Here is a 21,773-nt window from a genome sequence, read left to right on the forward strand (position 1 = left end):
GTGGACAGAGATCTTCAAAAGGGTTTTGACACTTGTAACATATACTCTGTAAAGAGGGAGCAAGATACACTAACTCATAATATAGAAAATACATGTAAGAGGAGTGCAGATGTCTTTTTAGTTAAACCTCAATGGTTTGGATGTAAACATTTTTCAAAGGTTTATGTTGGGAAATGGGGTCATGAAAATTTGGAGAAGAAGCTTTAAGGTGCATCTAGAGACATTGTCTTTAGAATGTTATTTGCCCCCATTTAGTTTTACTAAGTTTGCTATTGGGTTATAGATAAATTTGTTTTCAAGATACAACAAAGTTTTGGTTGAGAAACTGCAACCAACAAAGTTGAAGAATCTCTGAAGAAAACTTTTGTAAGATAATAGAAGATTAGACTGAGAGAGATAAGTGTGTTTGACATGAAAAGTGATTGAAAACTTTTGTGTATCGGCTTGATTTATACCTTTTATATAAGTTCTAGAGAATCATCACAAAGGAGAATGTGTTGTTTCGAGGAGGCTCTTTGTATAGTCACAATTTCAAACTTTGTGACTTTTCAAGGTCAGTTAATAGTTAGAGATCATTAATGTTTGAAAAATGTTCCTTGATCACATTCGATCAAGTCATGACTGTTGGATTAATATAAAATGCCAACTATCATGGTTCAGCCTTCAAAACTAAACACACCCTTATGTGTGGTTCAAATCAGATGCGGTTTTCCCGAGTCACTAATTGAGAATCGCATGTCACAATTTACGATTTTGCTATTCCATAAGTGACATAAATTTTGATTTGCAATTTTGCCCAATTAATGTGCGTGACTATTAATTTTGCAAAGTCTGCCACCTACGATCTGTGATTCTACGAAGCCATCTATTTGCAATTTGCAATTTCGCAAAATCGTTGTCTACAATTTTATATATCACAAATCTTCACATCGAACTAAAATTATAATCACTTCACATGAGCAAAGTGTGCCTCTAAAGCATTGTACACGTGCGTGCGTGCACGTATGTTGAGTGGTAGCAAGTCTTAAAAGTCTCCTTTCTATAATTTTAAAGCTTGTAAACGAGCTCTTACTGAAAAGCTCAAGTTAAGTTTAATAATTTTCCAATGTGGGATAATGCTTAAAAACATAGGAAATAAGTTAAAACAAGGAATTTTGCTACTAACTTTAAAATTAGTTTTCAAAGTGCAAGTATGCATGTCCTAAATTATGTAATTAATCAATCAAATACCCAATGAATTTAATCTCTAATAATATTAAAGTACAAGAATTTATATATTTTCTTATTAATTACAAAAGTAAATAAATAAATGAATAACCTTTTTTTTCCTTCATGGAACTATATAATGCTAGTGGCAGATGATATGATGCTAGGTCATCCCTACAAACAACCCGGCATTCTACCAATGACCCACCATCAGAGCTGGCTAGCTGCACAATTAACTGTTTGTAATGTATAACAATAATGTTAAGTATACACATATGATTACATTAATACCTATTATTAAATATATTTGATATATATATAATGTAATTACCCCTCTGTTTGTATTACGTACATGTAGGATACCAGGTCAGATATAACCGGATATGCTATTGAGGGTGGCAACGAGCCGAGCTCGAGCCTATTAGAGATCGGCTTGTGAGGCTCGTGAGCCGGCTCGAACATATATATATATATATAATAAAAATATTATAATTATTAATTATTATAATTCTTAATTTTTTAAATATCAAATAAAAAATATTTTATATATAATTTTTTATTTTTATAAAACATTTTTTTCTCAAAATCGAGCTCGAGCTTATGAATTTTTGACTTGAGCCGAGCTCAAACTCAAGGTTTTGGCTCGAACAGAACTCGGCTCGGCTCGAATCCATCCCTATATGCTATGATAATTTGAATGTCATGGATCTAAATATCATCATCATCATCATTATCATGGTATATCTTCAATTACAGTGACATGGCATGTACTTGGTGATAGGGCCTCAGGGGTGTTAACATGCACTTAACAGGTCCATTACAGATACACAAGGGTTAATCATGAATTCCAAAGGGCTACGATATGATGTTTAAACATTGTACATGTAATATATAAATACCCATTTAGCATTGTACAAGTAATATACATGTGTTGCTGGACTGTTATGTCATGGTGTACATTGAAGAAGAAGCTCCCTCTGCGAGGGAAATTTAACAAATGTTTCCAAATTCCTAAAAGGATCTGATTATATTGGACTATCCAACCCTGAAGCTGAAGCTGATGAAGAGAAGAGACAGACTGCTTACCGAATTCCAAAATTAAAACAAACAGGTCATTCTGTCTTACTCTCTATCTCTGTCTGTCTGTCTGTCTATTTATATTAATTTCCTACTTCATAAGGGTTATGATGGTGGGTAACAATGGCAAGATGAGGAGGATGACGAGAAGTATACCAAGATTAATGGCAATGCACGTCCACTTCCTTGAGCTCTTTTGGTACTCCCTTGCAACTGTGAGTTGTTCAGTCCCTCGTCGAACGAATGAGTTGGCATGGGCAACATGGCTCTCGATATCATTGAGCTGCTGCCCCTGGGCTTCCACCAAGGCAGCCATGTCTAGAAACACTTGATGGAGTTCAATCAAGTTCTTCTCGATCTCCTTTACAGCATCATGGCGCTCTTGGATTTCTGAGATGGTGTCAAGGATTTGGCCCCTCCCTTGATCTTGTATGGCTTTTTGTAGGAACGTCTCACTTTCCCCGCTTGATATCAAGTTTTCGATCGTCTCTTCATCTGCCTTCTCGCCGGTGATGGTGAAGTATCTACGCTCCACTGTCTCCTTGTACTCGGCAGTCATCTTTGCTCTGAATCCCTGGAAATCATCCATCATATCTTTCAGCTTCTTCCCAAGCCCAGCAACCACAGACGTCCGTGTTCGATCGGCGGAGGACCCAGGTCCACACCCTGGAACACTCCTATTAGCAACATTGGAGCGTTCAAGTGCTTCTAGCTTCCCCTTGATAACCTTTACCTGTTTCAAAACCTGTTCTACGTCTTTATCCATCCGGGATCGGAGGTCCTTCATGGTCTTGGCGTTGTGGACAGTCTTACTTTCTTCGTTGGATTCCTGTAACCTCTTGTACAGCTTCTCCACATTCCTCATATCTTCTTTGACATTCTCCACATCTTCAAAGAATTTATCCAGATTGACGCCCTCCCCGCTTGCATCTCCGCCAGCCTCCATGTCGTCGAACTGGTTCTGTTGTTTCAGGTCCGTGTACTTCTTAAACGAACTAGAGAATAGGTCGTTCATCTTGACTACCTTTTTGTTTTAACCCGGCCCCTACCTTCTTTCTTTCTTCAATTCAATAATTCAATTTCTCTATTCTCTGCAGACTGCATGTAATAATCTTGGGTTCTGATCGATGTTGGTGCAATTAATGAGGCGAGCTGAGAACGTTAACCCAGCTAACTATATATTCTAAATGTGTTTGATGATCTGATCCTTCTTCGCTTTGGTTTGGTTTCTAAGGGGTTGAAGGTCTCATCCTCCTCGTCGTCATCTCTTGTTTGAGGAGGAGGATGACGGGAAGCTAGAGAAATTAGACAAAAGCAAAAGATTTCATCAAGGAAGGAATGCCTATGTAAAAACAGATTCTCTTCTTCATGTTTTCTTTGGGGGAGTTGGACTCACGAGAGGTTGGTGGTCAATAGGAGATTAGGACCAATCAAACAAACTAACCTGAATTGAAACCAGAGAATTTAGAAATTTAAATGACTCGTCATGGATTGCCACGTGGCATTTCTTTCTTTATCAGCTAATCGAGAAAGAACCAATATTCCCCTTATTAGGATTGACTTGGTCCTAATGATCTGGTTAAATTCCACGTGGCATTTCTTTCTTCATCAGCTAATCTCCTAATGCGGTTGCAGGCATCCATAGACCGACCATAATAATCTTATCACTTCTGCATGGTTTATTTGAACAAATTGTTCTTTGAACATCAATCAATACTTGATCCAATCTCTATTCTCACCCGCCCACAAGCTCGAAGTTGAGAAGTTATTGCCAATCCGGAAGTCTCTGATGGGTACAGCTTAAGATGAACGTCCACAGAGCTGTTAGTGGAGACTGATCAGTTCAGCCGGAGTAGGTATCGTGGCCCGTTACCATAGAGTAAACCATATTTATTCTCGAGCCATACATACAACGACTGCAAATTTTGGCAAGCCTACCCTTTCATCTCGATTACTCATGTTCGACCGACAGCAAATCAAGTTGCTTATATTTTAGATCGATTTTCTACTTCTTCCTCAAGAATCTATACTTGGCTTGTTTGCCCAAAACTCATTGTAAGTGTTGGAGCAACGGAAGTGTGGTGGTAAAAATGGAAGGAAGAACCAAAAAGTCTCTAGAAGAGAAAATTAATATAGAATGAAGATAAGAAGAGAAGAAGATGTGAAATGCAAACTTAAGTTTCTGGGTTTTATTTTGTTCTTGGCTTCTTGTTCTCTGTTACAAAATGTTTAGATTACTACAAGATATAAAAAGGGGTTTTACTTTTAAGTTTAGAACTTTTAGCTCTCATGGCAAGGCAACTCACTTAATACAAAAGATAAAATATAAAATAATTACAAAATTACCACTCTTACTTTTCATCAACATCCCCTCTTAATTTGTAATTTTCATTAGAGATCTAAACGCAGAAATTTTTTAGAAGCTAGAGGTTTGTGAAGATATCAACAAATTGATCTTCAGTTTTAATGAACTTCGATTCAATCTCTCATTTCTCAGTTAACTCTTTGATGAATTGGTGTCTCAGCTCAATATGCTTTGTTCTTTCATGAAAAACTGGATTTTTGGTCATTGCAATAGTTGAAGTGTTGTCATAGTAGATTGTAGTTTGGGCCATTTTGCACAAATTGAAGGTCTTCCAAAAATCTTCTAAGCCAAATTGCTTCACAAGATGCACTAGTGACTGAAATGTATTTTGCTTTAGCTGAAGAGAGTGGCACATTATTTTGCTTATTGGATGACTAATAAATCATTTTACTTACCAAAGAAAAAACATATCCAATTGTACTTTTTTGATCATCCATGGGATAAGCCTAATCACTGTCTGGAAATCCAACCAGCTTGAGCTTGGATTCATTTTCACTTTTATATTTCAGCCCAAAGTTCTTAGGATCCGTTTGGTTTGTAGTCGAAATCAGAATCAAAATCCTCCGGAATTGGAATGGTCCATTCCCATAGTCTGTTTGGTTCAGACAAGAATGGGAATGGGAGTTAGAATTAGCAGGAATGAGATTTCATTCCCAAGGGAGGGGTAGGGAATGACTATTCTCTAAAATGGAGGAATGTCATTCTAGCAGGAATGGGAATAGGATTCTAATTCTACCCAACCAAACAGTTGGAATCGGAATAGCCCAATCTAATTACGGTTCCAGACCCCTATTCCTGCAAACCAAACGGACCCTTAGTTCCTTTCACATATCAAAGTATTCTCTTTGCTACCTCAAAATGAACTTGGCTTGTTCATGTATCTTGATTCTTGAAACAATACTCACAGTAAAAACAATATTTGGCTTCGTATTGGTGAGATAAATCAAAGAACCAACAAGGCTTCTATAGATTAATGCATCTACTAATTTTACTCCATCCTCCTTTGACAACTTTTCATTGACAATCATAGGAGTAACTAGAGCTTTATATGATGACATCTGAAATCTTTTAACAAATCATCAACATACTTCTCTTGAGACATAATAATTTCACCTTTTCTTTGCTTCACTTGAATCTCAAGAAAACATCTCATTAACCCCAAATCAGTCATATCATATTTCTTGGTCATTGCTAATTAGAATTCATTCAACAATTTTGGGTTGTTACTTGTATAAATCAAATCATCAACATAAAGACAGACAAAAATAAAATCATGCATATATTCCTTTTTGACATAGAGTGATGGCTCATTTGGACTTTTTTTAAATCATTTTTATCGAAGTATTTATCAATCTTGCTATTCTGTGCCCGAGGTGCTAGCTTTAAGCCATATAAAGCTTTTCGAAGCTTGTAAACCTTGTCCTCTTTTACTTATATCACATAACCTTGTGGTTATTCAACATAAACTTTTTCTAAATCTCCATTTAGGAAGACTGATTTCATGTTAAATTGAAAAAGTTTTAGTTGAGCAGCAAGTGCAAACACAATTCTAATTGTTTCCATTCTTGCACAACTAGTGCAACAGTCTCATGAAAATCTACCCCCGATTATTGGGTATAGCCTTTAACTACTAGCCTTGCTTTGTGCTTTTGGATTAAACCATTTTCATTGAACTTTGTTTTGTAAACTCATTTCAATCCAATTACTTCTTTTTCTTTTGATTCATTAATCAATTTCCATGTCTTGTTCTTCTCTATCATTTTTATTCTTCATCTATAATTTTCACCTAAACTTCTTTTGAAGTTTTTTCAAACTTTATGGTTCTAGTGCGAGAAATGCAACATTACAGGAATCAAAGGTTTCTTAAAGTGAATATGCCTTTTTTGGTGGAGTATCCTTATTTACATCACTTGGGCTTATTTTCCATGGATATTGGTTTCTTGAACTTAAGGGATCCATTCTTGGACTGAAACTTGTTGGGCTTGATTTTCTTAAGTTTGTTGGTTTTGCATTTGATGTAATTGTATCATGCTCATGGTCATTGGACATCACTTTTTTCTTCATCTTCTATAACATATTTATTTGTTTGTGAGGAATTTTCTTCAAAGTTCCATGCCCCCTTCTTCATCAAATATTACATCCAAGGAAACATATTTCTCACCTTTGCCATCAAACATCCTTTTGTTCTTTGAGGAAATGTGAGCATAAGTAATGCAGCCAAATACTTTGAATGAGTTAACAACAGGCTTCTTTTTGTGCCATGCTTCAAAAAGTGTTTTATATTGCACGGATTTGGTGGGAGAGTAATTTAATATGTGGATAGCAAATATGAACAGTTTCAGCCAAAAATTTTTTTGAAAGATTTTTACCTTGCATCATGTTTTGTGCCATTTCTACAATGATTCTATTTCTTCTTTCAACTACTCCATTTGTTGTGGGGTATGTCTTACCGTTAACTTTCTTTTGATGCCTTGTTCTTTACAAAACTTCCTAAATTATTTCAACGTAAACTTTTTTCCTCCATCAGTCATTAACTTTTAATTTGTGTCACTTTGCTTTTCAATAAAAGCTTTGTGTGAATAAAAGTAGGCAATGCTTGTGATTTTGTATCTAAGAAATATACCCACATCATTCTAGTAAGTTCATCAACAAAGAGAATGAAGTACCTCTTGTTGTTGAAGGAAGGAGCCCTTATGGAACCACAAATATCAGCATGAACAAGCTCCAATGGTGTCTTTGAATGCTAGGATCTCTCTAAAAATGATAGTCTATGATGCTTCCCATAGACACAACATTCACATACTTTATGTTCTCTATCAATTTGAGCAAGTAAAATCATCATACTCTTATTATTTAACAATGAGAGACTTTTGAAATTCAAGTGTCTATATCTTAGGTGCCATAACATGGACTCATCCAACTTTTCACTTTTCAGCCCATAGCTCACGTCATAAAACATAGTTAATGGAAACACTTTGTTTGCAACCATTTTTACTTTAGTAATGATTTGACCTTTCTTCTTATCAGTTATTACACATTTATCATTGCCAAAGTACACCTCATAACCTTTTTGTATAAATTGTCCAACACTAAGCAAATTTTGAGTCAAACAAGGAACATAAAAAATATAAAAAATGAGTTCAGAATTATCTTGCACAATCTAGACTGAAATAACACCCTTTCCTTCAACACCTTGAAGTTTGCCATCTCCAAGCTTCACTTTCATTTAACTCAAGAAAACATTCTTTGTTTCCTGTTATGTGGTTATTACAACCACTATCCAAATACCAAACTTTTTTTGGCTCTTGTTGGGTATTCATATAAGAGTAAAATAGATGATCTTCTATATCATCATTTTCAATATAGTGGGCTTGCTCTTTCTCCTTAAATCTGCAATTTTTTGCAGCATGAACATGGTTTTTGCATTTTTAACATTTGAAATAATAGTCTTGGGGCAAATGGTTATCTTTCTTGCAAATAAAACAACCATTGTTTTGTTTTTCACTTCTTCTTCTTCCATACGATCTACTTCTTTGGCTTCTTCAATGGCAGCCACCACATGATCAAATTTAACTAGTAAACTCCTTAGAACATTTTTTATAATTTTTTCATCTGAGATAATATCTCCATATGAGATAACATCTCCTTATATTCTGATTTGGTTTACAAAACCAACAACTTGAAAAAGAACCCTTGAATAAATTCACTTTCATCATAATATTATCAAAATCTCTTCAAAGAATTTGAAGTTTTATGGATGTTACCTTTTCGGTGCCCTTAAATTCCCTTCTTGTTTTCAGTTCATGTTACAAGTTGCTCATGATTTTTTGGTTATTCGTATCCTTCTACTAACTCCCAAATCTCTTTGGAGATGAAAAATGTTCTCATCTCATCTGTATTTTCCAATAATGATGGTTTTCTCCATAAAAAACAGAAAGTGGAATTTTTTGAAAGTATCTAAAACAAAGCTCTTGAAACTTGATGCCATAAAAGGTTTTGGTTTTAGATCTAAATGATTGAATGGATCTTTGCTCGATAACAAAAGTTTGTTGAAACAAAGGAAGTATGGTGGTAAAAATCAAATGAAGAACCAAAAAATCTCTAAAAGAGAAATGAATATGGAATGAAGAAAATAAGCAAAGAATATGAAAAGCCAACTTACGGTTTTGGATTTTACTTTATTCTTGTCTTCTTGTTCTTTCTTACAAGATGTTTCAGATTATAAGATATAAAACGGGGTTTTACTTTTATAGTCTAGAACTTTCAGCTTTCAAGTTCCAACACAACCCATTAAATACAAAAGACAAAATATAAAAGAAAATTACAAAACTACCACTCTTACATTTCAACAGTAAGCTCTGTCTTTTTATTCTATTTCAAAACGTGCATCAACACTTAAGAAAAAGTTAATAAAAGTTTGGGATAATTACTTGAACTATTACAATTACTTAAATTACTTAGACTAATCCTCAACTTCAAAACCATATTTTAATTATCCCTAAACTTTCAGAAATATGATTTAAAGGACCCTTCCCTTGGTTGACCGTCAGATACTGCATACATGTGATATATCATATGACCCATTTAATTTTTCTAAATCCCAACTTTGCCCTATCCTTACTTTATTTTATTACACTTGGGCTACTTTAGCCCAAGTCTTTGAGTGGAGAGGTTCCAAGAGGAACCCGCCCAACGACGCCTAGGTAAGCCAAGCATATGTTCAATGAAATATCGCACAAGGAACCCAAGTCTTTAACTAATTCCTTGATTTACACTATTACGCGGGATGTAGTGGAGAGTAAAGGCACCACTGCGAGGTTGGATTTGAACTTTGAAGAGTCCATCTTCATTAGACGGCCTATTGAAGGGGTTTTCAGCGTGGTGTCTCCGCCATTGATTGCAACAGCAGATCTAGATCTAGAGGAGGTGTGGTTTTCAGATGACGAAGAAGAGGATGATGCAAAATTGGAAAGACAGAAGGCGTGGACAATAAGGAAGAATTAAGCTACTCTTCCCTAAGCCTCCGACCAGAAATTCCCTCCTCCAGTGTGTGTTTGTTTTGTTGAGAGAGAGAAATTACATTCTATAGAAAGAGCAAGACTTCAACATTATCATTGTAGAAGATTCGAAACTTGGAACGCATTCTTCCTTGAGTTGTTCCATAGGCCTCAGCGGTAGGTTCCATGTCATAGTTGTGTGTATTAGGGGATTTAGAGAGTCTATTCTCTCACTCTTCCCCTTCTTCGGTCCTCGATGTTTCCACTACAATATCACATGTTCAAGATTTAAATGCAAAATTATCGTCAGGATTTGCAACGATCATTTTCTCCATCGCCGGTCTCTGACTTGTAGTAGCAAAAACAAATGTAAGCTAAAGCCCAAGGAAGGAATTGGAAGCATCAAGAACCAGGTTGAAAGAAGTTGCATGAGTTATTGCTAGTAGCAATAACCACAATCCAAAAGAGCATTCACTTGCAAATACTACTCGACAATTGTCTTCAAATTCCATGGCGGATCCATAGTCTTATTTAGGCAATTAACGACGATCTTCAAATTACCATCAATAATAATGTTGAAGTCCCTAGAATTCCAAGCAACATTATGGGTTTCCCGTTTCCCAAGCAGCTCAGGCCTCAACATGGTTAATTGATGCCTTGCCAATACAATAGTGTTTCAAATCTAAAACCATACCAAGATGGTCTCTTGCAATACAAGCAATATAATAAAAACCATCGGAGTTGCAAGATGCATCAAAATTAACGTTCCCTTTGTTTTAACACTTTCATTATTAGAATCTCTACTAATGGTAGATTTGATATCCAAGACAAAATTAGTAGCTTTCTCAATCAGAATGGGAGGGGGTGCAACAGTTATGTAATAGATATTCATTTCTATTTTTCCAAATAAACCATAATAAAATGGCACATTTTTCTTTACTCCAAGGATCAATATTACTATTATAAACCAAACTAGTATTAGAGATCGTATACCGCCATTCATTAGGGGTGCAAGTTGGGCGGATTGGGTCAGGCTTAGGATAACCCCGGGCCCGACCCAATCAGCTATAAGTAGGGACTGAGCCGAAGTAAAAACAGAATGATCAGAGCCCAGCTCGAGCTTAAATTTAACACACTCGGGTTGGGTTGGGCCTGCCCAAGTTGCACCCTTAATTTAAAAGCCTAGGATATGGGCTTAAGCCCATTCTACGACCCAAAATCCAAGCCAAGTTACCCAAGGTGCACTGATTTCAAACGAATAAGATGAACACAAAAATGGTTTAAAATGTGAACCGTATTTGCATTTATGAACCGGAAAATGGATAAATATGTAATGTACATATTTGCATTTGCATTGCAACCAAATGCAGCATTTATATAAATTGCAAAGTTGGGTTAGTTTTACATTGACAAATTTACCTTCTTAGTTCTTTCCAACTAGGCTTTTAGTTGTAATGGCTGAAAATACGAATTCCAATAAAGCATATGTTTTTTTTTTTTTTTTTTTATCAAAAGCCCACTTGAATCCAAATTTACTTCTTTTTTATTAATGTACTTTTACATCTTATTATCAATGTAAATATGCATTGATCTGTCATTTGTCAATGCAAAAATGTAATGTTGCCAAGTACAAGCAAAGTGAACCAGAGTGCAAATTTATCCTGAACCTAGATTTACACTCCATTTGCATTATTTCCAAACGCAACCTTAAGCTTTAGATTGCGTGTCAACATGTGATTGGCCCAAATTTTACAGGTGACTTATAGCATGAGACTGAATCTAAAGAGTTTTGATCTATCATATTAATGTAGTTAGGCCAAAAAACAGGTGATCCATACACAAGGATGGGATTTTTGCTATTAGCTTCAAATATCGCAAAACTTTGTAAGATTTTTTATTTTATATTTATTCTAATGAAACTGCATCCTCTCAATATGCAATCAAAGTAAAGCAGTATTCCACTTTATAGGGCCATTTACTCTGGCAAATGTGAAAATATATTTTTTCCAATCTATAAAAAAAATGTGTGAGAATACATGTTTGAATTAGAGGGCAGCAATTTTGTGTGAAAAAAAAATGCCAAAGATTAAGATCATATCCAGTCTATCATTCTCACGGCCCCAGATACGTAAGACCAACATTGGGTATAATGATCCTCATCTCCACAGTCTAAATAAAGATTCCCCAAAATCCCCAACCTCAACCATGTCCTCTGATTGACTAGCTACTAGCTTCGAAGTCCCAACTTTATCTTGGCAATGCAATAAGTTATGAAAGGGGAAAAAACTTGCACCTATAAAATGGATGCTTGTTTGTTAGTAAAAAAGAATGTCTTTACACCTCAACAGAAAAAGATTACTGAAATACACTTGAATTTCAGGTATACATATATACTATGTCATTGGACAAACATGAATGGATAACTTTAAATGTTTGAAAGTAATAAACCAAAAAAAAAAAAAAATTCAATTTATGGTCCGTCTTCACCATCTTTGATTAGATTACATATGTCGGAGCACTCGACCAAGCTGTGCAAAGCATGAGACAAATAAAAGAATTAGCCTAGAAAGCTAACTGTTTATCTATAACTAAACATATGTCTACATGTAATGATTTATATTATTTGGTTAGAGTATTGTTTGGTATCATTGCCATTTTAACCATTTTTAGGTGCAAAGTTTGGGTTGGTTAACACAAATTTTTGAGAAATGTGTCTTATCATAGACAGTATTATTTGGAAATGTGTCACATCACATGCATAAGACAGTCACTTTTAATTAGAAAGATTCATGGATGGTATTGATCACTGGTACTTTTCATCAAATTTAATATTATAGGTATTGATCAACTAAGAAATAGCAAAGATACCAAACAATACTTGGGGTTCATTTGGTCTGGAATCGGAATTGGAATTGGAATTGAAATCCTCCGGAATCGGAATCAGAATGGTCCATTCTCATAGTTTGTTTGGTTCAGACAGGAATGGGAATAGGGATTAAAATCTGCAAAAATGGGATTTCATGCCCAAGGGAAAAGCAGGAAATGGCCATTCTCTCAAATGGGGGAATGCCATTCCAGCAGGAATGAGAATGAGATTCTAATTCCACCCAACCAAACAGTTGGAATCGGAATAGCCTATTCTGATTCCGATTCCAGACCCCTATTCCCACGAACCAAATGGGGCCTTAGTCTGAGAAAATTATTTGCGAAAGAAACTTTTCTTCTTCATGAAAGCAATGAACTTACCAGTACCGGCGACTTCGAAACCCTTGCTTGAAGACTACAATGGGCCTACAACAAAGAGGAAGACAAATTTTAATGAAACCTTAAGGACATTATTTATGTATATCAGGTTCTCTTTCACCTGATACGCTGAAGCAGGGGCCTTCATATGGGCAAACGGGCCATGCAGGGAGATCCCTGTAGCAAATGGGCTTGGGGGCCCAAATTGGCCCCATAGTCATAGATGGTTTGCTGTAGCCATGACATCCATCCACGTGGCAAAAAAAACTTCAGGTCGTGAAGGGAATTAAAGTTCTCTCCATAACTTGTCATCCATGTCTGATTTGAATCATTCCTTATCTAGGGATCTTCTGCATATGTAAGGCCCAACCGTTTAAACACTTAAAAGGGGCCGTTTGATGACACCTGAAGTTGTGGAATTAAAAGGGAACAAGTTTTAAGCTGCATTTGGCATTTCTTATTTTAAGAATTTATCTCCTTTTTACAGTTAAAAATTCACTATTTATAGGGCATTTTAACTGTAAAAAAGAGATAAATCCTTAAAATAAGGAATGCCAAATGCAGCCTCTTAAGGAGATTGTGGGTTCTTTTAATGATTGATGCTGAGAATTTGGATTAATTAGCTGAACTCTTTAGCTGTATAACAGGCTGTGAAATCAATAATAATGACCACACCTAGAGGTTGAATGGTTATGAATTCTATATATTTTATGACTGATGTGAAGTATTCTAATTGGTTTCAGCAACTTCAGCTGTTATCAAATGGTCATAAGTCTTGATAAAAGGTAGGTTAATATATAATAGGTGGGAGATTAGTGCCTCCTGTTTCCTGTAGGGTCTTAAATCAATTCCACCAGCACTCAGCAGCAAGGTCATTCCCATTTCCCAATGAATGAATAAACATACTAGCAATCATGCCTGGCCTGAAAGAACCAGTTGGGCTTGGGCTTTTAGGACCAGATTTTAGAACAGACTCATAAGGCAACCCAGCCCATTTCTAAGTATCATCTTAATATATGATATGAATTGGATTGGTTGAACATGCATGAGCCTTATCCTATCCGGCAGCAATTGAAATGAGAAGAAGAAAGAGAAAGAAAAGAGGGATGATTATTAATTGTTACCCTCTGGCGTTGAGAGGACCTTCGCCAGGGGAGCCAGCACCACCTCGGATGCAAGTTGTGACGCACTTGGTGGTACATGCCTCTGCCTTCCTCGACTTTGGCCGTTGAATCCTCGCTTTCTTACAGTCGGTAGGAGAAGCACATTCGCCGGAAAGGATCTGTGGGATATTGGACAGAGTATCCAACTGAGATTGTTGTTGTGGTTCGACTGCAGCAACTGAGAAGATTAACGCCGCTGCAAGAATGGTGCCGGTAGCTCTCGTAGTCGTATTATAGCAGCTGCTTATTGCTCTGGTGATAGTAGTAAGAGGCGCAATCGAATTGGTCTTCATCACGGTGTTGTTTGCACCCACAACATTCCTAGACATTCTAATATGGGAAAAATAAGGGTGTATTTGATGAGACAAAGCTGATGATGTTGGTGGAAATGGAATTGCCACACGAAATAGCATTCTCCCCGTTTTGTTTGCTCTAATCTCATTCCTCTATGGGTATCACCTCACTCGATTTTCCTTTCGTTCTAATCTCCAATCCTACATACAACAAAGCAAGAAATAAAGACCCCAATACCCAACCACCTTATCTCTTCTGTAATCTCTATCTATCAGTGCTAGTGATTGTTTGTGGCCCCATGGCTCTCCTCATCGGTCATCGCTCATCACATGGGGTCAGATCATGTATCTGTGTGGTTCAAGACTTCATGAGCGGGTCAAAATTCCTAAGTTTAAGAGGCCACTGGACTGCCAATTATTTGGGGTAGTATCCTGGGCTTTGTGTCACTTTGGTCCCTGAATTTTAAAATTTGTTAATTCAGTATCTAAATTTTTAGAACATGCCAATTTAATACCTACCACTAACCAGCCTTTAAATGACATGTGAAAAAACATAAATATCCTTTGGGTGTCATCTATTTATTTATTTATTTTTAGGATCAAAATGCTAAATAAATAATAAAGGGATTAAATCATTGAAAAGATGTGCCAAACTCTATCCATCCCATTGGTTTTGATGGACCCCTCGTTCAAAATGTACCGTCAAAGAAATCTCAGCGGGTAGCATCAGATTCATGGGCGGCTATGACCTGTTGCAACTCCTTGAGGGCTTGAACTCTGGCTTGTCTCTTATCCTTCTTTAGTGTCTACAGAAGCTCCGATGCCCTGCCTTGCAAATCTCCGGATCTCTTCTTCATAAGCAAGTTCTTTTTAGAGTGAACAAGTATTAAACATAAGCCAAGTAGACTATGTTATCATCCCCCCCTCAAGCTGAACAGGGGGTGGACTAATGTTCAACGTGGACAACAAACTCCGTAGGCGATCTAGGATGAGTCATTTAGTAAATAAATCGACAGCCTGGTCTATAGAAGACACATGATGAACCTGGAGAAATTTACGAAGCACTTGTTCACGTACAAAGTGACTAAACTTCAGTGTAGTCCAGTGGTGATGGTGCCTTTCAGGTACCTCGGAATTATATTCTTTTCACAGTAGTATAACGGGCCTCAGTGGATGAGTGTAAATGTTGGCATGCCTGATTAACAGCAAACGCATTGTCCGGCCTAGTTAGGGTGACATATTGAAGATCTCCAACCAGGCTTCGATATGTAAAGGATCATGCAACAATGGACTGTCATCATGTGTAATTGGGAAGGAAGAAGTGGGTGAGGATGTAGGTTTACAGCCCCCCATATTTGCACAATCCAAGAGATCCATAATGTATTTGGACTGATTAAGAAATAGGTCGTGGGGAGTACGATTAACATGAACACCCAAAAAATATAGGACAACGGGCCCAAGTCTTTCATCTTGAAGTTGTTGTTAAGAAACACAATGAGTGTAGAAATTAGTGTAGAGTTGCTGCCCATGATGATGATATCATCAACATACAATAAGAGGAGGATGATATCATGCCCACGATGGTAAATAAAGAGGGAAGAATCAAAAGTAGAGATGGAGAAGCCAAAATCTAAAAGTGTAGAACTGAATTTCTCATACCAGGCTCGCGGTGCTTGTTGTAAGCCATAGATGGACTTCTACATCTTGCAAACATATGTAGGTCGTAAAGAATCTGTATAGCTTGGAGGTTGAGCCATATAGACTTCTTCCTGAATATCACTGTGGAGAAATGCACATTCAACACCCAATTGGTGAAGAGGCCATTGAAGAGTGATGGCTAGAGAAAGTGTTAGGATTAGGAGTCCGTTCAGTATTATCTTATTTGTATATATCTTCTTATCCTTTCCTTATCATGAATAGTTCAGATAGGATAGGAAAGATATATTTGAGTCCCTGTAAACTTAGGAGTTCTAGTTGCCATAAGCTTAGGAGATTCGGTGGTTGTATTCATGTATATATATACTTAAATTCTCAATGAATAAAATACAGAAAAGTATACACTAGAAAAGCTCTGGTTTTACATGGTATCAGAGCAACGAAATAGGAGCAAGAGGTCTGCGCTCCAAGACCTCTGGAGATCAGTGGCGACAACAACGATTGTTAGGTGCCGGCAAAGGACAAACCTTGCACTCCAGAATTTTGCGGGCTACCCTCTGCCTCTGCTTCTTTCTCGGTTGATTCTTCTTCATTCGAGGCCTGCGGGGTATTTAATTGCGGAATTGGTGGTGCCTTGCTTAACATACACTGGTGAATCTCATCAATCAATTTCTGACGTTCTGGAGTTCCAAATCTAGGGGCTGCTTCACGAAATTTGATGGCTAATGCACGTCTTTCTTCCTTCTTGTAATCCAATGAGCTCAGTACACCATCTGGGTTGGTGGGCATGAATGCAATCAATGCTACCAAAACAGTTCTCACGCTCCAAGATGGCAGCCAATGCTCCGGATGATGATTGGATATGCTTAGACAAATCTTCGTCTGTGTTTCAAAATGACCATTAGGAGTTAACAACATAAATGCAGGAGGTTGGAATGGATATTCTACTAGCAATTGGATCTGTCCGTGATAGATTCCTCCCTCGAACTCTGTGTCACGGGGACCTTTGATCGCGAACTGCCACCCAAATATATCAAAAGGGTTTGCTTGCATCTCCTTCACCTCCTGAAGTGATGGAGCGCAATCCGGTTGGTCCTAGCTATCAACGATCTTACCTCTGACTGGAGCAGGAGATGCTTGAAACGGGGAAGAAAGCGAGTAGTCTCCGGGGAGGAACCCGGTGAGAATGCTCTGAAGCTCAAGTAAGTATTTTCTCAAAGGCAAGATAAAAAACTAGATGGCACAAAGTTATCACGTACCTCCATTCGTGGGGGAAGAGGACCTTTTATAACCACTTCGCGCACTCACTCCCAAGCTCCTGTCAGGTCGGGTATCATTACCTCTGCACTTCTGCCAGTTCGGGTGTCATCACCTCTGTTGGGGCAGACAACCGCCACTGCTCTCTTTGTCGGAGCCGTCTCTGTAACTGGAGGTGGCGGTGGCAGGTGGCCATTGAAGTGTGGTTGTCAAGCGTCAGACCCTAAGTCAGTCAGGTGCGCCGCCTCAGGATACATACTCCTTTGGTGTCAGGTACGATTATTCAATTTGGTGGCCTGGAGACAAAGTGCTGGAGTGGTGTGCAAAAGTCTTGAGTTCAGATAGAAGTGTGGCCCGAACTGCCCTGGGGTGGACCAGTTCGGGTTGTTGCCCTTTGCGTTCCTCGTAAGGCTCGGGGTCAAAGGGAGAGTTCGAACTCTTTTTGGGGAGCTCGGACTGTGGGTTCCTCTTCTCGGAGCTCGTGCCTTGAGGGCACTACCGTGCCGAGCTGTCGCTCTTGCCAGGTCACCCTCGGTTGCTTCCACGTGTTAGGTGGCCAAGAGGTCGGGCTAAATCTCCCTCCATCAATTGCCCCCCACTCCTCACGTTAAGGGTCTTGTCCTAGCGCGGGGAGTTCATGAGGTGACGGGTGGATTTGACCCGTACTTCAAACCGGTTGACTGATGGCGTGAAGTGTGCGTACGTAAGGAGATTTTCGGATTCCTCGAGCGCCAAAAATTCAGAAAACGCACCAATCCGTCTTTAAATGCTGGGAGACGTGATGGCGGGCGTTATTTCAAATTCAAAAAAATGCGCCATTGTTGTCTTCAATGCTGGGAGACATGCGCCGACACCGCTTCAGTTTCCAAAGATGTGCGGCCAGTCACGTCTCGGTCTTAGGAGCCGTGCGGTCAGCTTGATCATGAGCCGTTGGATTTTCCTCGATCAGAGCCGTCGGTTTTCGATCACTGTGGGTATAAATAGTGGGGGACCCCCAGTCGCTTTCCATCGCCATTTTCCTGCGTTCGCTTCTTGAGCTCGCGTCAACCTTTCGTAGTCCGTTAGCTTTTTCCGAGTGAGTCAGTACTTTCTTCCTGGTTTTCCTTTCCTCCCGATGTCTAGCTCGGACAGCTTAGACAGCTTCTTGAGGGGGTCAAATGCAGGTTCCACGAACTGAGCTGCGGCCTCCGATAGCCTTAGTGAGCCTGAGGCAGAGCCTGAGGTAGAGCTCCAAGGAGAGCTCGAGGAAGAGTTCGAACCCGTAGGCCGAGCCGCCTCGGGTAGTTTGGTGTCCTCCTCCCGTCGAGGTCGGACGTTAGACAAATTCGGGTCCTCAACCATGACGCCTGAGGGGCTTTACTCCCTTATCACCCAGTTCAACCTGCCCGGGGAGTATACTTACTTTATACCCTTGGGTGACTTTCCTTGGGAACACGGTCCAGACGAGATCGTGATATTCCAGGAGCAGCTCGTCGTCGGGCTGCACATACCTTTCCACCCTTTATCGTCGGTACAGCCGTTCGTCTATTATGACATATTTGGCTGCCTGGCACTGCACCCTTCTGGTTGCATTGCGATCTACAGGGAGGGTCCCATCTAGTAAGAAGCTCGCGAGTGGGTCGATCCAGCTCGGCTCTGCTTCAAGGACGGGAGCGACCTCCTTTGCCCTCCCGAGAACGCTAGGCCGAGGTAACTCCTCTATGTACACAATTCTCATGGCGTTGTGACTGGTGCTGGCTAACCGGGATAGGGCGTCAGCCTCAGTGTTCTCTGACCTCGGGATTTGCTTGATGAAGTATGACTGGAAGTTGAGCAGAGCCTCATTTACCTTTGCCAAGTAGGCGATCATAGTTAGCTCGCGTGCTTCGTATTCGCCCGTAACTTGGTTGACCACAAGTTGGGAATCGCTACAGATAATTATGTGCTTCGCTCTTACTTCTTGAGCTAGGGCTAGCCCGGCTATCAATGCTTCATATTCCGCCTCATTGTTGGATGTCGCGAACTCAAAGCGTAGTGTGTACTCCAGTTTTATGCCACTCAGGCTGCGAAGAACTACACTGGCTCCGCTGCCCTGCTGATTTGAGGAGCCATCTACGTGAAGGATCCAGGGCTCCTCATCCCAGTTCGTGCTCGGCCTAACCAGGAGAGATACCGAACTGGGTGCGACCTCATGGTGCTCGGACTCAACCTGCTTGGGAGCACCGAGCTCACCTGAACTAGGAGCCTCGTGCTCGACCAGGCTAGAAACGTCGGAGCTGAATGTGCATTCTGCAACAAAGTCTGTCAAGGCTTGCGCTTTGATGGCAGTTCGGGGCTTGTACTGGAGGTCGTATTCACTGAGTTCGATGGCCCACTTCGTTAACCAACCGGAGACCTCAGGCTTGAGTAAGACTTGCCTCAGAGGTTTGTCAGTCAAGACGATGACAGTGTGAGCCTGGAAATATGGGCGGAGTTTCCGAGCTGCAATTATCAGTGTGTATGCCAACTTTTCTATCTGCGGGTCTCGTCTCTGCTCCCTGCAAAATTTTACTAACATAATAGATGGGTCGTTGGACCCGATCTACTTCTTTTATTAGTACCGAACTGACCACCTCGTCGCTTGCCGAGAGGTACAGTTCTAAGACATCGCCCTCCTCGGGCCTGGTTTAAGACCGGCACACTAGCGAGGTATTTCTTGAGCTCGTCGAACGCGAGTTGGCAGTCTGGGGTCCATTCGAACCCTTTGCCTTTAATTGCCTTAAAGAAAGGCAGGCAGCGGTCTGTCGACTTGGACATAAAGCGGCCCAGGGCAGCTATGCGGCCATTTAACCTTTGGTCCTCCTTCAATTTCCGGGGCGGTCTCATGTCTATGATTGCCTTAATCTTGTCCAGGTTGGCCTCAATGCCGTGCCGGTTAATGATGTGCCTTAGGAACTTGCCCGAGGTGACACCAAAGATACATTTGCTCGGATTTAGTCTCATGTTGAGTTGTCTCAGGATTTGAAATACAGAACACAAATCGTGTATTAATTCATGCGAGAACTGTGTCTTGATGACCATGTCGTCTACAGAGCACTCTATCTTCATGCCAATTAAGGGTTGAAACAACTTATTCACAAGCCTTTGAAAGGTTGCCCTAGCATTTTTTAATCCGAAAGGCATAACCTTGTAACAGTATAGGCCGAACTTTGTGATGAACGAGGTCTTTTCCTCGTCGGCCGAATCCATTCTAACTTGGTTGTAGCCTGAATAGGCATCTAAGAAGCTCAACAACTCGTGCCCCGAGGTCGCGTCTACCAAGCGGTCGATTTTGGGCAGTGGGAAGCAGTCTTTTGGGCAGGCCTGGTTCAAGTTGGTGTAGTCGACGCACATGCGCCACTTGCCGTTGGCCTTCTTTACTAGAACGGGGTTGGCTACCCAGCTCGGGTAATGGACTTCTCTTACGAAGTCGGCTGCGAGAAGCTTCGCGACCTCCTCGTTGACTGCTTTCCATCGCTCTGGGGCTAGGTTGCGTTTCTTCTCTCTAACGGGCCTAACTTCAGGATCGGTATTAAGTTTGTGAGTTATAAGGTTGGGGTCAATACCGGGCATATCGGCCGCGGACCATGCAAAAATATCTAAATTTTGAAGTAAGAAACTTACCAGTTCGGATCGTAGAGGTTCCTGGACGGAAGCACCGATCTGTAGCGTCCGAGTTGGGTCTGCAGCTGAAGTTGGGATCGCGACCGTTTCTTTTGTGGGCGCAGCTCATTCTTCGCCTTGCTCCGTAGGCCACTCCTGTTTGAGGTCGTCGTCCACCTTGGTTTTTCCCTTTAGGGCGACAACATAGCACTTGCGGGACTCGAGTTGGTCGCCCCACGCTACTCCCACACCGAAGTCCGTAGGAAACTTCATTGCCAAGTAGTAGGTGGAGACCACTGCCCGTAGGACATGAGTGATTGGCTGCCCTATTATGGCATTGTATGGGGAGGGGGTCGCGACCACCAGGAAATCGTGGTTGAGTCTGACCGCATAGGGCCATGTGCCGACTTCCACAAGTACTGTCACTTTCCCGAGGGGCCTGACTTCCTCTCCGCCGAAGCCCACCAGAGGAGTGTTTGCGGGCTTCAACTCGCTTCCCCGTAACTGAAGCTGGTCAAACGCCGACTTGAAGAGAATGTCCGCCAAGCTGCCTGAATCAACAAGCACGCACCTGACTTCGAAGTCATTGATCCTAAGTTTTATGACAAGCGCATCATCGTGGGGGTAGTGGACCCCTTGTGCATCGTCTTCCGTGAAGAAAATTGGTTCCTCCGTCTTCGGCCTCTTCGGAGGGTTATGCTCTTCTCGGGCAGTTTCGTGAATAGACGCCCGGGCCGCTGCCGAAGCACAACCCGCTACTACCGAACCTCCCACTATCACGTGGATGGTTCCCCGAACTGTCCTCTCTTCCGGAGGCTGTCTTTGCGACTGTTCGGCCGACCTGCTGCTGGACTCGGGAGCATCATTGCCGTGCTCCCCTTACCGACCTGTCTTATTATTATTATTATTATTATTC

General features: G+C 40.2%; 2 protein-coding genes and 1 pseudogene across 3 annotated transcripts; all 3 read right to left on the reverse strand.

The window, feature by feature from the left end:
- Window positions 1-2,072: 2,072 nt before the first annotated feature.
- On the reverse strand, window positions 2,073-3,702 carry LOC104612627 (syntaxin-124-like). The gene has a single exon (XM_010280114.2). It carries the CDS (start codon window positions 3,296-3,298, stop codon window positions 2,375-2,377), a length of 924 nt encoding a protein of 307 aa, XP_010278416.1. The 5' UTR covers window positions 3,299-3,702; the 3' UTR covers window positions 2,073-2,374.
- A 7,878-nt stretch (window positions 3,703-11,580) lies between these two features.
- LOC104612626 (uncharacterized) lies at window positions 11,581-14,717 on the reverse strand. Of its 2 annotated transcripts, none has more exons than XM_088893573.1 (3): window positions 14,013-14,717; window positions 12,892-12,936; window positions 11,581-11,938 (listed from the first exon to the last, which is right to left on the reverse strand). In XM_088893573.1, exons 1-3 carry the CDS (start codon window positions 14,462-14,464, stop codon window positions 11,914-11,916), a joined length of 522 nt encoding a protein of 173 aa, XP_088749699.1. In that variant the 5' UTR covers window positions 14,465-14,717; the 3' UTR covers window positions 11,581-11,913. The 2 variants fall into 2 exon arrangements, with proteins under 2 accessions (XP_088749699.1, XP_010278415.1); XM_010280113.2 differs by having other exon boundaries at window positions 11,581-12,173; window positions 14,013-14,714.
- Window positions 14,718-16,504: 1,787 nt separating this feature from the next.
- Window positions 16,505-17,053, reverse strand: LOC104612669 (ubiquitin-conjugating enzyme E2 32 pseudogene; annotated as a pseudogene).
- Window positions 17,054-21,773: the final 4,720 nt, after the last annotated feature.

Source organism: Nelumbo nucifera, chromosome 8 (assembly GCF_055504915.1).
Source record: "Nelumbo nucifera cultivar China Antique chromosome 8, China Antique-T2T, whole genome shotgun sequence".
Lineage (NCBI taxonomy): Eukaryota > Viridiplantae > Streptophyta > Magnoliopsida > Proteales > Nelumbonaceae > Nelumbo > Nelumbo nucifera.